This window comes from Anser brachyrhynchus (assembly GCF_964034855.1).
Source record: "Anser brachyrhynchus genome assembly, chromosome: W".
NCBI classification, from domain to species: Eukaryota; Metazoa; Chordata; class Aves; order Anseriformes; family Anatidae; genus Anser; species Anser brachyrhynchus.
The window spans coordinates 14,410,005-14,424,151 of record NC_137704.1 but is presented as its reverse complement, the minus strand read 5'-3'; the positions used below and the strand labels follow the sequence as shown (position 1 = coordinate 14,424,151).

Sequence of the window (14,147 nt, the reverse complement as noted above, 5' to 3'; positions counted from 1 at the left end):
TTTTCCTTTGCAATTCACGTACCTGTGCCTCTAGGGTTGCAGTAGATTTTCCATCCCATTTTCTCATGTCCTCTCCATGGTCACGTAGGTAAAACCACAGGGTGGCGCGGGGTGTGTGCCCACCATATTGTCTTCCTTGCATAGATGAACGTTTACCCCTAATAGCTGAGACACTGGTTTGTACAGGTGGGGCGGAAAATAATCTCTCTTCAAGTTGGTGGATCTTTTCAGAAAGTTTCTCCAAAGTATTCTCTTTTAGCTGGTGGACACTGGTTCGTTCAGGTGGAGGGGAAGATAATCTTTCTTCAAGTTGGTGGATCTTTTCAGAAAGTTTCTCCAAAGCATTCTCTTTTAGCTGGTGGACACTGGTTCGTTCAGGTGGAGGGGAAGATAAATTCTCTTTAAGTTGGTGGACCTCTTCAGAGAGTTTCTCCACAGCCGAGACACAGGCCTGTAGGGAAGAGGAGAGATTTCCTTCGTACTGCCGGAGTATTTTAGTCACTTCATTCACTGTGGGATTGTCCTCCGCTTTCCAGGTTAGTATTGCCAAGGAGCTGGCATATGATGATGGTGCACTCCGTACAAACTTCCACCACATGGGTGGTGTACACCGGACTGCATCTGGATCTGCGGATGTTTGTGCGTCGTCTAGGTCCTTATAAATTACTTCCCGTACGGCCAATTCCCTCAGGTACTGAATTCCCTTCTCCATGGTGGTCCATTTGCCTGGTAGACATACAAGTTCTTCCTTGAAGGGATACCTTTCCTGCACAGCTGACAGGAGACACCTCCAGAGGCTGCGAGATCGTGCTCCATCTCCAATTGCTTTGTCAATGCATGCGTCCCTAGCAAGGGATCCCAGCCGCCTGGCTTCCCTGCCCTCTAATTCCACATAATTGGCTCCGGTGTCCCAGCACCGGAGCAGCCAGGTGACAAGCTGCTCACCTATACAGCGACCAAAATCTTTTCGCACATCTCGTAGCTCACGCTGGTATAGAGTCCGGGTAGTTACTGTTGATTTTTCGACATCCTCATCCTCATCTTCAGTCTCCTGCACCTTTGATGGCCCAGCCTCGTCTTCGCTATGCCCAGACTTCGCAGAAGACTGTCTGCGTTCTAAACGACCTGAGCCTCTACACCATCTTTTCACCTTGTCTACAGGGTCAACTTGCACTGCTACAGCTCGTTTCTCTGACGCAGGGGCTGGAGCGGCTGCAGGGGCTGGAGCTGGAGCGGCTACAGGGGCTGGAGCTAGGTTGCTAGTAGCATCAATTGCAGCTCGATAGGCACAAGCCAGACCCCAGCACGCTACAGTGATTTGTGTCAATTTGGAACTGCCAGAGTCATGATGTTAGCGTAGCAACCACATAACCACCAAGTGATTATATGAAGGTGCTTTATTCAGCGCTGGAAGCCGGGGCAGGTGCCCAAATCTGGCTTCAAGTCCCGTTACTTCCCAGCCATTATTTATACATACAATATTGCGTCAGGTATACATATTCATTACAGGTTGCAACATCAGCCTCGCTTTTCATTCTAATTAGCTCCCCTCCCCTTTGCACATGCGTGGCACACTCTGGTGGTCGTCCAGGTGGTCGTCCAGATGAAGTAAGGAGTCTTCCTCTTCGCTAAACTTTTCACCTTTCTATTCGACGCATGCTCTCTCCGCTCCTCGGTTCTGCTTCAACTCACTTCATCATCTCCAGGCCCTTATCCAAGGTCAGGTTGTACCTGTTCCCTCCCAGGGTTCCCCTCCAACGATTCTTTTGATTGTTCAATGTACTCCCTAAGTTTCCAGTGTACATAGATTACTTGATAATGTAAGTACATTTAATGATATTTAATTATACTGTATGTCCCATCACCTAAGAGACATTAATAAAACATCCATTCGATTCTCCCCAACACTAACATTTCCCCCCTTTGAAAATACTTCACTCATACCAAGAGCAAGTATTTTCATTACTATTAGGTTGAATCAGGTTAGTAGAGGTTAGTGAGTATAACTTGATATAGAGATTAGTAAGTATAATCTTAACGCATCTTCGTTAGTCTACTATCTTATTGATTCCTCTATGCCTGCTTGTTAACGCTAGTACTATAGGATGGGGGTGGAGTAAGTGGGATAGGGTGTTCTGGGTGATTCCCAGTAACCTACTAACCTCCTTAACCACATTGGCAATGAAATGTGGTCCCCTGTCTGAAGAAATACCCAATGGTACACCAAATCTAGGGATTATTTCCTGTAGTAACCATTTTACCGTTTCCTTTGCTTGGTTGGTGCGACAGGGAAGGGCCTCCGGCCATCCTGAAAAAGTATCAACCCCTACCAATAGGTATTTATAACCTCTTGCTTTAGGCAGTTCCACGAAATCTATTTGCCAGTAATCTCCAGGCTCTATCCCAGCTCTAATTCTTCCCATCTCAGCATGTTTCCTTGCTACCGGATTATTCTTTAAGCAAAGCTCACATTTTGACATTACTGACTTTGCCATTGTTAACATGTGTACCGAGATGACATCTCGTTTCAAATAGGTCACCATTGCTCCTGCACCCCAGTGACATTCATTATGTTTTATTTGTAAGATTTCTCGCATTACTATAGGAGGCACTATAAGTTGTCCTGTCGCAGTCACATACCAGCCGTCAGGATTCTTCTGGGCCTTCATCAAATTTGCAAGTCTCTCATCTTCTGCTGAATACTTTGGGTTTTTAGGTAATTTGAAACAAGAGAGGCCTACCTTCGATGGAATTAGAGCCATTACTTTCCGTACTTCACGCGCGACCTTCCGGGCCGTCAAATCTGCCAATCTGTTACCTTCTGCAATCTCTGACATCCCTCCTTGATGAGCTTTACAATGCATTATGGCCACCTGTTGGGGTTTCTGTACAGCTGTTATTAATTTCAATATTTCTTCCTGATATTTTATATTAGTCCCTTGTGAGGATAGCATTCCCCTTTCTTTCCATAATGCCCCATGTACGTGGACTACCCCGAATGCATATTTTGAATCTGTCCAAATATTCACATTCTTACCCTCGCTTAGTTCCAGGGCCCGCGTCAGGGCGACTATTTCTGCTCGTTGGGCTGAAGTCCCCGGAGGTAGGGAATTTGCCTCAAACACTACCTTTGATGTAGTTACCGCGTATCCTGCAAAACGAGTCCCATTTTCCACAAAGCTGCTTCCATCCGTGAAAAGTTCCCAATCTGGTCTCTCCAGAGGCTGATCTTTTAAGTCTGTTCTGCTGGCATAGGTATGTTCGATGATCTCCACGCAATCATGACTGAGGTCTCCTTCCTCCGTAGTTGTTCCTAGAAACACTGCTGGGTTCAATAAGTTAGTAGTTCTTAAGATTACATCATCTTGCTCAGTTAGTATAGCTTGATATTTCATCATTCGGCTGGGCGATAGCCAATGGCCCCCCTTTTGCTCCAATACCGTAGTCACCATATGTGGCACGAACACCTCAATTCGTTTCCCTAATGTGAGCTTCCTGGCTTCCTGTATTAAAAGGACTGTGGCTGCCACGGCCCTTAAACACGAGGGCCATCCGGCGCTTACCGCATCCAATTGTTTAGAAAAATACCCCACAGGTCTTTTCCAGCTCCCAAGTCGCTGGGTCAGTACTCCTAATGCCAATCGTTGTCTCTCATGCACAAACAGCTGGAAGTCCTTTGATAAGTCCGGCAAGCCCAAGGCAGGCGCCTTTATCAGGGCTTCTTTTAATTTTTAAAGGCCTCTTGGGCTTGTCCCAGGAAAATGAGTGCTAATTGAGCTTTAGCTTGCTCAGTCTCTACGTCTAAATCTGTATATTTCTTAGCAGTTTCTTTCAATCTCTCTAAAAAGGCGGAAGGTGATTCCGCTTTTTCTTGCCTGACATTATACAATTTTGACCAATTTATGGTCCGGGGCATGGCATTCTGTTCCCCGACTTGTACCCAGTCTTGATATCTCTTCAGCCTCCTTATTCCATCCCCTGTGTTATAATCCCATTGGGGATCCTCAGTGGGGAAGTTTTGATCTAGATTTCCAAGCACTAATCCATTTCGTATATCCTCTCGGGCTCTCTCTCTGGCTGCCCGCAATACCATGTCTTTTTCTGTCGAGTCCATCAAAGTATCCAGGATCACCTGGAGATCATCCCAATCGGGATTTTGGGTTTTAATTATCATTTTCATTACCCTGGCTACTTTATCTGGGTTTTCCCTGTAGGTGCCGGCTGCTTGTTTCCATATCATTAAGTCCCCGGCTGAAAAAGGCACCTTAACATATACCGGTCCTTCTGTCCCCACTCCTTGCCTGAGGGGAGCGATTATTTTCCCTCCCTGTTCATTTATAGTTTCTCCTGCCCTTCGCTGTTGCCGGGTCCTATGTGACACGGGGAGACTAAAATCGGGGATTCTCCATCACTACTGCTATCTTCCTTTTCTCTTTTCCCTCCCTGTCCTGGCTCTTCCGGCGGAGCCGACGGCGCAACTTCCAGATCAATATTTCCATTATTCATTTCCCATAATACTTATTATTCTCTATTGCCTGATGCTGTATACAGCGTCCCTCCTTAGTACATGCACAACAACGTTCCTCAGTTTAAACTTCAAGCACCATTATTCCACAAGCATGCTGCCATTCAGGCTTTCGGCGCAAATAAAAGAATAATTCCACATACGGCAGTTCATCATATTTTCCTTCCCACTTACAAAATAGCATCAATTGTAAAATTGTATTATATTGCAATGTTCCATTCTCAGGCCAAGTTTCTTGGTCCCCTAGTTTATACTGTGGCCACCAAATATTACAATAATCAATCAGCTTTCCTTTCCGCATTTCTTGACCAAAACCTCCCTCTTTCCAGTGTGCTAGCAAACACCCCAGCGGGGATGTCCGCGGGATAGGTACATCTTTTCCCAGAATTTCTTTAATCTTTTTCATTTTGAGCTTATGATACGGACCCAAAAGCTGCCGGAGCAGCAACACACTCTCCCGGAAGCTGCCGGAGCAGCAACACACTCTCCCGGAAGCTGCCGGAGCAGCAACAGCACACTTTCCAGAAGCTGCCGGAGCAGCAGCGTGCTTTCCCAAAAGCTGCCGGAGCAGCAGCAGCAGCACGCTTTCCCAAAAGCTGCCGGAGCAGCAGCAGCACGCTTTCCCAAAAGCTGCCGGAGCAGCAGCAGCACGCTTTCTACATACCAATAATACCAGGTGCTGACCCTTCAGCCCAAACCAATACAATCACCAATGCCGAACCTGCAGAGCTTTCGCTCTGTCTAACGGACGGCGCCTAGGCTTACCCCGGGAGCTCCCTGCCCAACCGAGCGTGGCTTTTGCCGCGTCTGACCGGCAGGCTTTCCCAACCAAATCGGTACCGAATACCCAAAGTTGAAAGCACCTTTGCTTACCACTCCAGTGGTACGTCGTGAGCAGCGGAGGTCGGTCGTGGTCGACTGCTCCCCGAGAATCCCTCGGTGCCGGCTGGAGCGAAACCGAGACACGATCCGCCTCAGCAGTGCCCACGCAGTCCCATCTGGGTCGCCAAAATGTTAGCGTAGCAACCACATAACCACCAAGTGATTATATGAAGGTGCTTTATTCAGCGCTGGAAGCCGGGGCAGGTGCCCAAATCTGGCTTCAAGTCCCGTTACTTCCCAGCCGTTATTTATACATACAACATTGCGTCAGGTATACATATTCATTACAGGTTGCAACATCAGCCTCGCTTTTCATTCTAATTAGCTCCCCTCCCCTTTGCACATGCGTGGCGCACTCTGGTGGTCGTCCAGGTGGTCGTCCAGATGAAGTAAGGAGTCTTCCTCTTCGCTAAACTTTTCACCTTTCTATTCGACGCATGCTCTCTCCACTCCTCGGTTCTGCTTCAACTCACTTCATCATCTCCAGGCCCTTATCCAAGGTCAGGTTGTACCTATTCCCTCCCAGGGTTCCCCTCCAACGATTCTTTTGATTGTTCAATGTACTCCCTAAGTTTCCAGTGTACATAGATTACTTGATAATGTAAGTACATTTAATGATATTTAATTATACTGTATGTCCCATCACCTAAGAGACATTAGTAAAACATCCATTCGATTCTCCCCAACACTAACAATGACACCTTTTTTTCAAGCATTCTGCCAGCTTTTTAGGATTTTGCAGTTGTTCAGGGGTGAATGTCCAAAACACTGGAGGTGACCACTGCTCTAGAAACCTGCCCATATCCTCCCACACTCCCTGCCACTCGCAACTATCCCGCCTCAAGACAGATCTCCGGATGAGATTCCTAAGTAGTTGTTTAACCCTCACCAAAACCTGAAGCGCATTCAGGAGACATAACAACAAGAGCAGGCTGGTCTGAGTATCCCAAGGATATTCAACATCTCGGAGAACCACCGTAACTAGCTCGGGGGATAAGAGGGTGGTGGTGAAGGAGAAAGGGAGAGTGAACAGGTAGGGAAACGTCTTCCCCTGTCCTCTTCACAGATTGGCTCCCTAAAGAAAACAGGCAATAGGTGTAATTGCTAATAGTTTCCGAGATATGGGTTCCAAAGTATAGAGTCGACGTCAGTGCTGAGTACAAATACCAGGTTAGAGTCGTGACCAGATATTTCATCATTTCATAAGCCATTGTTACACTGCACAGTACCATAACAATCTTAAACCAGGGCCCGGAAAGGATAAACAGCGCGACAGGGAGCACATACAGAAAGTAACGCGCTATAAAACTCAATTTGGAAAACAGGCACAGCAGACTGGAGATTAAGGCAATCAACATCGTGACTAGCAACTATTAAGCAGGTCCAATACTTATACCAATTTTAGTTTAACACACTCTGGTCAAATTTGTCGATATCTCAACCCTCGAGCCCCACGTTGGGCGCCAAAAAGGACTGTTGTGGTTTATCCCGGCTGGCAGCTAAACACCACACAGCCGTTCGCTCACCCTCCCCCCTCCCTCTCTGGGATGGGGGAGAGAAACGGGAAAGTGAAGCCGGTGAGTTGAGATAAAGACAGTTTATTAAGACAGGAATATAATAATAACAATAATAATAATAATAGTGATAATGATAATAGTATTAATAATAATAATGTGTAAGAAAACAAGTGACGCACAATGCAATTGCTCACCACCCGCTGACCGATGCCCAGCCTATCCCCAAGCAGCCCGCCCCCCACCCCGGCCAGCCACCCCTATATATTGTTTAGCATGACGTCAGATGGTATGGAATACCCCTTTGGCCAGTTTGGGTCAGCTGTCCTGGGTCTGTCCCCTCCCAGCTCCTGCTGCACCCCTAGCCTGCTCGCTGGCAGGACAGAGCGAGAAGCCGAAAAGTCCTTGGCCTGGTGTAAACACTGCTCTGCAACAATTAAAACATCAGCATGTTATCAGCGCTCTTCTCATCCTAATCCGAATCATAGCACCCTACCAGCTACTAGGAGGAAAATTAACTCTGTCCTAACTGGAACCAGGACACAGTCACACTTGTTCCTGCTCCTACAGCCAGCACCCAAGGCAGGGCTTAAGGAACAGCTTCTTACGTGGACAGGTTCAAGATGTCCAATTTGGCTGAACTCAGTTAACCCTGTTGGTATTTGCAACCATAAGTCCTGTGACCAAACTTGATGATTTTTATGAGTGATTCTGGGACTTACACTGATGGGCCTTTTGCTTGCCCTCATTGTAATGCTCCCTGCATTTACTCTTCCAGAATTAGGGGACTGATGAAAATTTTATTGTTCATGTTTAGCAACAATACTTTTTATCTTTAAATGATGCACTCACTTCCTTCCCTGTGATTGGTTAAAGCAAACCTATTCATGAAAATACGAAGCTTTGGTCTCTCATGTCACTCAAACCGACCATTATTTGAGCTCTGTAGAAGCTATATGACTTATGGTTTAACCCGTCCGGCAGCTAAGCACCACACAGCCATTTGCTCACCCTCCCTCCTCCCTCTCTGGGATTAGAGAATATCTCTGGGAGAGAATTAGAAAGAAATGAAAACCCATGGGTTGAGATAAAGACAGTTTATTAGGACAGGAAAGAAAGGAAAGGAAAATAATAATAATAATGATAATAGTACTACTAATAATAATGTGTATGAAACAAGTGATGCACAACGCAATTGCTCACCACCCACTGACCGACGCCCAGCCTATCCCTGAGCAGCCGGTCCCCCCCCTGCCCCCAGCCCCCCTACCGTTCAGCATGACATGATATGCTACCACGATTGGCACCTGCTGTTCTTCGACCCTCAGCAACCCCACTACAGAAGGGTCCTCTGAGAGACCGGGCAAGGTAGACAACTGTTTAATGTCCTCTGTCTCCAAGGCAGCTATGCCAAAAGCCCAGCGGAACCCTTTTGGGTCCTTGAAATATCCTCCCCTGAGATAGTCTATGCCAAGGATGCACGGAGCATCCGGGCCAGTCACAATACGGTGCTTTTGCCACTCATTACCGGTTAGACTCCCTTCAGCCTCCAATACAGTTAACTGCTGGGATCCCCCTGTCACACCATAAATACAGATGGGTTCTGGCTCTTTATAGCCTGATGGCATTAGAGTACATTGTGCACCGGTGTCTACTAAAGCCTTATACTTCTGTGTGTCTGACATGCCAGGCCATTGAATCCACACAGTCCAATAAACTCGATTGTCCCTTTCCTCCCCCTGGCTGGAGGCAGGGCCCCTCTAATCCTGGTCATAATATTCATCACTGTGTCTGGGGGACTGCCTGCTGGAAATAGGAGCAGCAAGCTTTTCAGAGTACCCCCTTTTTGTGGTTGTTTTTCCTTGCAACTCACGTACCCGTGGCTCTAGGGTTGAGGTAGATTTTCCATCCCATTTTCTCATGTCCTCTCCATGGTCACGTAGGTAAAACCACAGGGTGGCGCGGGGTGTGTGCCCACCATATTGTCTTCCTTGCACAGATGAACGTTTACCCCTAATAGCTGAGACACTGGTTTGTACAGGTGGGGAGGCAGGTGAATTCTTTCTAAGTTGGTTGGAAACTTTCTCAAGTTTCTCCAGAGTATTCTCTCTTAGCTGGTGGAACTCTTGAGAAAGTTTTTCCACAGCCGAGATGCAGGCCTGTAGGGAAGAGGAGAGACTTTCTTCGTACTGCCGGAGTTGTTTAGCCACTTCATCCACTGTGGGTTCCTCATTCTCTTTCCAGGCCATTATTGCCAATGAGTTGGCATCTGATGATGGTGCACTCCGTGCAAACTTCCACCACATGCGTCGTATACACTGGACTTCATCTGGATCTGTGGATATTTGTCCGTTGTCTAGGTCCTCATAAATCACCTCCCGTACGGCTAATTCCCTCAGGTACTGGATTCCCTTCTCCATGGTGGTCCACTTGCCTGGTAGACATACAAGTTCTTCCTTGAAGGGATACCTTTCCTTCACAGCTGACAGGAGACGCCTCCAGAGGCTGCGAGATCGTGCTCCATCTCCAATTGCTTTGTCAATGCATGCGTCCCTAGCAAGGGATCCCAGCCGCCTGGCTTCCCTGCCCTCTAATTCCAGACTATTGGCTCTGGTGTCCCAGCACCGGTGCAGCCAGGTGACAAGCTGCTCACCTATGCAGCGACCAAAATCTTTTTGCATATCTCGTAGCTCACGCTGGTATAGGTTTCGGGTAATTACTGTTGCTTTTTCAACATCCTCATCTTCATCCTCCTGCTCCTCTGATGGGCCCAGCCTCGTCTTCTCTATACTTAGTCTTAGCAGAAAATTCTCTGCATTCTAAACGACCTGAATCTCTACACCATCTTTTCACCTTGTCTACAGGGGCAACCTGCACTGCTACAGCTGGTTTCTCTGACCCAGCCACAGGGCCTGCCACATGGGTTGGAATACACGCTGGGCCAGCCACAGGGGTTGAAACAACCGCTGGGCCCATCACAGGAGCTGGGACGGCCGCTGAGCTGGAGAGGCTGCGGGAGCTGGAGGGGCCGCAGGGTCTGTCACTAGGTTTATATAGCATCAATTGCAGCTCGATAGGCATAGGCCAGACCCCAGCACGCTACAGTGATTCGTGTCTCTTTGGAATTGCCAGGGTGATGACACCCCTTTTTCGAGCATTCTACCAGTTTTTTAGGATTTTGCAGTTGTTCAGGGGTGAATGTCCAAAACACTGGAGGTGCCCGCTGCTCTAGATGCCTGCCCATATCCTCCCACACTCCCTGCCACTCGCAACTATCCCGCCTCAAGACAGATCTCCGGATGAGATTCCTAAGTAGTTGTTTAACCCTCAACAAAACCTGAAGCACATTCAGGAGACATAACAACAAGAACATGCTGGTCTGAGTATCCCAAGGATATTCAACATCTTGAAGAGCTATCGTGACTAGCCTGGAGGAGAAGAGGGGGGTGAAGGAGAAAGGGAGAGTGAACAGGTAGGGAAACATGTCTTCCCCCGACCCCTCCATAGACTGGCTTGTTAACAGTTTCTGAGATACTGTTTCCAAAGTATAGAGTCGACGACAGTGCTGAGTACAAATACCAGGTTAGAGTCATGACCAGAAATCTCATCATTTCATAAGCCATTGTTACACCACACAGTACCATAATGGTCTTAAACCAGCCCCCAGAAAGGATAAACAGCACGACAGGGAACACATACAGTAAGTAACGCGCTATAAAACTCAATTTGGAAAACAGGCACAGCAGACCTGAGATCAAAGCAATCAACATTGTGACTAGCAACTATTAAGCAGGTCTAATACTTATACCAGTTTTGTTTAACACACTCTGGTCAAATCTGTCGATATCTCAGCCCTTCGGGCCCCACGTTGGACGCCAAAAGGACTGTTGTGGTTTAACCCGGCCGGCAGCTAAGCACCACATAGCCATTCATTCACCCTCCCCCCTCCCTCTCTGGGATGTGGGGAGAGAATTAGAAAGAAATGAAAACCTGTGGGTTGAGATAAAGTCAGTTTATTAGGACAGGAGAGAAAGGAAAATAATAATTATAATGATAATAGTACTCCTACTAATAATGTGCACAAACAAGTGATGCACAATGCAATTGCTCACCACCCGCTGACCGATGCCCAGCCTATGCTTGGGCAGCCAGTCCCCCCCACCCTGGCCAGCCCCCCCATATTAATTGTTCAGCTTGACGTCAGATGGTATGGAATACCCCTTTGGCCATTTTGGGTCAGCTGTCCTGGGTCTGTCCCCTCCCAGCTCCTGCTGCACCCCTAGCCTGCCCGCTGGCAGGACAGAGCGAGAAGCTGAAAAGTCCTTGGCTTGGTGTAAGCACTGCTCTGCAACAATTAAAACACCAGTTCGTTATCAACATTATTCTTATCCTAAATCCCAAACACAGCACCATACCAGCTACTAGGAGGAAAATTAACTCTATCCTAGCTGAAACCAGGACAATGACTATGGCACACAGGTATCTGATCGAGTCTTTGGCATTCTGGGATGCCCAGCCACAGTGGTGGAGTTGTCCACAAGGACAACTGTTCAGGACTGTAGTTCTTTGGCTGAGTTTGCATAGCAGTAGATACAAACTCAGCAATCTCTCCTCTCAGCCCAGCAAGATAGCCAGGACAACATTGCTTCCAAACCCAGGCAGATTGCTCCTTCACACCAAAAGATGGACAGTAGCAAAAACCCCCAAAGGTTGAGGAGCAGTATCACTGTTTTCCTCCTATCTATTGCCAGGAGAAAATACCTCTATTCTAGTCAAAATTTATGATGATAACAGCACTTTTTAAAAAGCAACGATTGCAGAACTGTATAATCAACTTTTGTAGAATAAAACATGATAATAAATGGTTGTTGCCCCCAGATTCCCAAGCTTGAACAAGTTAATTAACATACATTGTACTTTGAGGAGTCATTTTTCACTATTAATCACACTTTGCGTACTGAAAATCCTCTTTGGAAAATAGAAGCAGCTGCCAATGGAAGTGTATTCCAGAGTAACATGATTCACAGCCTACCTTCCCATTTGGTAACAGTCTTCGAATTGCCACACGATCCAAATGCCATCCGGAGTTCAACCCTCCACCTTTGTGTCCTATGCGAATCTTTTCAGTAATGTCACCAACATCCTCCAGCTAAAAAAAATAAAATGAAAGAAAAATATGGCATGGTCACTTTTGAGACACTACTTATAAGGCTTATTTCCTATTTCCAGTCTGTATGAAGTCCCTGGGGAGCAAATACTAGTGCTGATGCTAATTATGCCCTAACTTGTATTTTAGTTAAAGGGCCTCCCTGAGCTTCTATCCCCAAAACAAAGAGAATTTTGCACTACGTAACTTACCCCCCTGTATGAGATAGGTTTGGTTGCACAGCAGCATTCCTGCATCTCAAGCTTCTTTGTATTAGGGGGAATGAAGGTATTTTTTAGGAATTGCAATGCTGCTGCATCGTGAATTGTTCTTTCTATATCCCTTTCCTTTTGAAAAAAACTTATGTGATTAGATGGTTGTGCACGGTTATAACACTGGGAAAATAGCCTTGAGATCAAAGCACAATATTAACAGCCTGGCATTTTATATTCCCTCCTTTGTTCTGCTACAGAATCCAAGTGCTATTCTGAGCAAGTCAACAGGATCACTACCTTATGAAATGGCTACTATGTTTTTATGCCTCATCTTATTACTGGAGTAATTTGTCACTAGTATATTACATTTAAGACACTTTCCTTCCAAAGGCCTGAATGGGAAAATGTCTGCTCCTAAGCAATACCTTTTGGTGATTCCAGTGCAAGCTTTTGTATAGTTGGCCTTTGAAAAACCAAAGCTGGCTGCAAGCTTCCTTTGCACATAGGAGAAGCACATCAAGCTTTCCATAGGGACTTGGAAAATTTTGTTCTTGGAGACATTACAAAATTTAACTTCTCAATTTACACCACTGGAGACCACTCCCTTGTCTCCTCAACTAACAAAATTGTCCTATACTTAAGTAAAGACATCAGCAATTTTAGGAGACTCCTCAGCTCAGTAAGACTTCAGACAGCACAAGCATCAATTGCAAAATAATTAAATGCTTATAATCCATTTCTAAAACCTCACACATGCACTCAGGCATACACTTGAGGGAAATTATATTCTTCCTCCTCCCTCCTGCCCAACTACTCATCTTTCAATGAGGCTTTTGATCAATACATAGCAATGAAGTGATACGTGACCAGTAAAGGTTCATGTTAAAGAAGAAATGTTTTTTACTCTGCTGGTAGGCATCTCCAGCAAAGCATCACACTTTGAAATGTAGCTGAGACAAGTCTTTAATCTTTTTGTGCCTCTTTTGCAAAATACAAAATGGCAGAGTAAAAACACTAAAACAAATGGGCAAATTTCAGTTTGTGTTTCCTGAGATCCCCAAATTGTTTACAAGTTCTATTGAACTCCAAATTATGGCTCTACACAAGCAGGTGAAAAAAAATATATTTTGCCTCATCTTCCCCCTCTGCTGCAGCAAGCGGAACTGGTGAAGAGACAATGAAGTTTGGGGACAGATTAATATAATGTTATAAATCTGGAGAACAAACTGCATTTTCACTTACTTCATATAAGAAAACTACTGATGTTTCACATTCTGCCAAGCCTGAAATAAATCTTATGGAAAAAAGAAATAACAATAACACTCAGTTTAAGATTTATACCTACGTATTAATGGAACCTCTGTTTTGAAAATCTCGGTGGGAACTCCGCCAAAATAAGTCATATTATTTGTTTTTAAGGAATCACGCTGGGGATTTATTTTATGATTCATGCCATACAACAACGTGAGCTGGAATCATTTTAACTTGTTAAAAAGCTTGTTTTAAAATTTGCCTTCTATTATTTTACAGAAAAACAAACAAAACAAATTCAAAGCACAGAGAGGTTGTAAGGCCCTCTACAAGGTCAGTGTCAGTTTTGCACCCAGTGAATGAAGGTGAGTGTAATAAGTAGTACCAAAAGAGCAGACCAGGGCAGAAGTGCCTGTATTTTTGCCTCTTACAACTTCTCAGCAATAGGAATATATTATGAATAGGAATTGCTGAGTACTGTAGATGTAAGTGAGCGCAGTCATTTACATGCAGTGGTTTACTATTTGTATACATGTGCAAATACTTTGGTAAACACTTGATAAGATCTTTCAAAAAGTTAGTCCATGTATTCAGAAAATAATGGTGCCTGCAGC

The 14,147-nt window shown here is 45.7% G+C and overlaps 1 protein-coding gene across 9 annotated transcripts in view; it reads right to left on the bottom strand.

The window, feature by feature from the left end:
• Positions 1-924: 924 nt before the first annotated feature.
• The window catches only part of LOC308184760 (uncharacterized protein), a 115,594-nt gene continuing 102,371 nt past the window's right edge, over positions 925-14,147 (bottom strand). For 5 of the 9 annotated variants that reach the window (XM_080572262.1, XM_080572257.1, XM_080572256.1 and 2 more), the window contains 2 exons: positions 11,954-12,070; positions 925-3,322 (listed from right to left, as the gene is read on the bottom strand). In XM_080572262.1, the coding sequence (XP_080428388.1) occupies positions 2,049-3,322; positions 11,954-12,002 (1,323 nt within the window). In that variant the 5' untranslated portion in view covers positions 12,003-12,070 and the 3' untranslated portion in view covers positions 925-2,048. The remainder of the gene's footprint in view (positions 3,323-11,953; positions 12,071-14,147) is intronic. The other 4 variants (XM_080572258.1, XM_080572261.1, XM_080572260.1 and 1 more) reach the window with 2 other exon arrangements.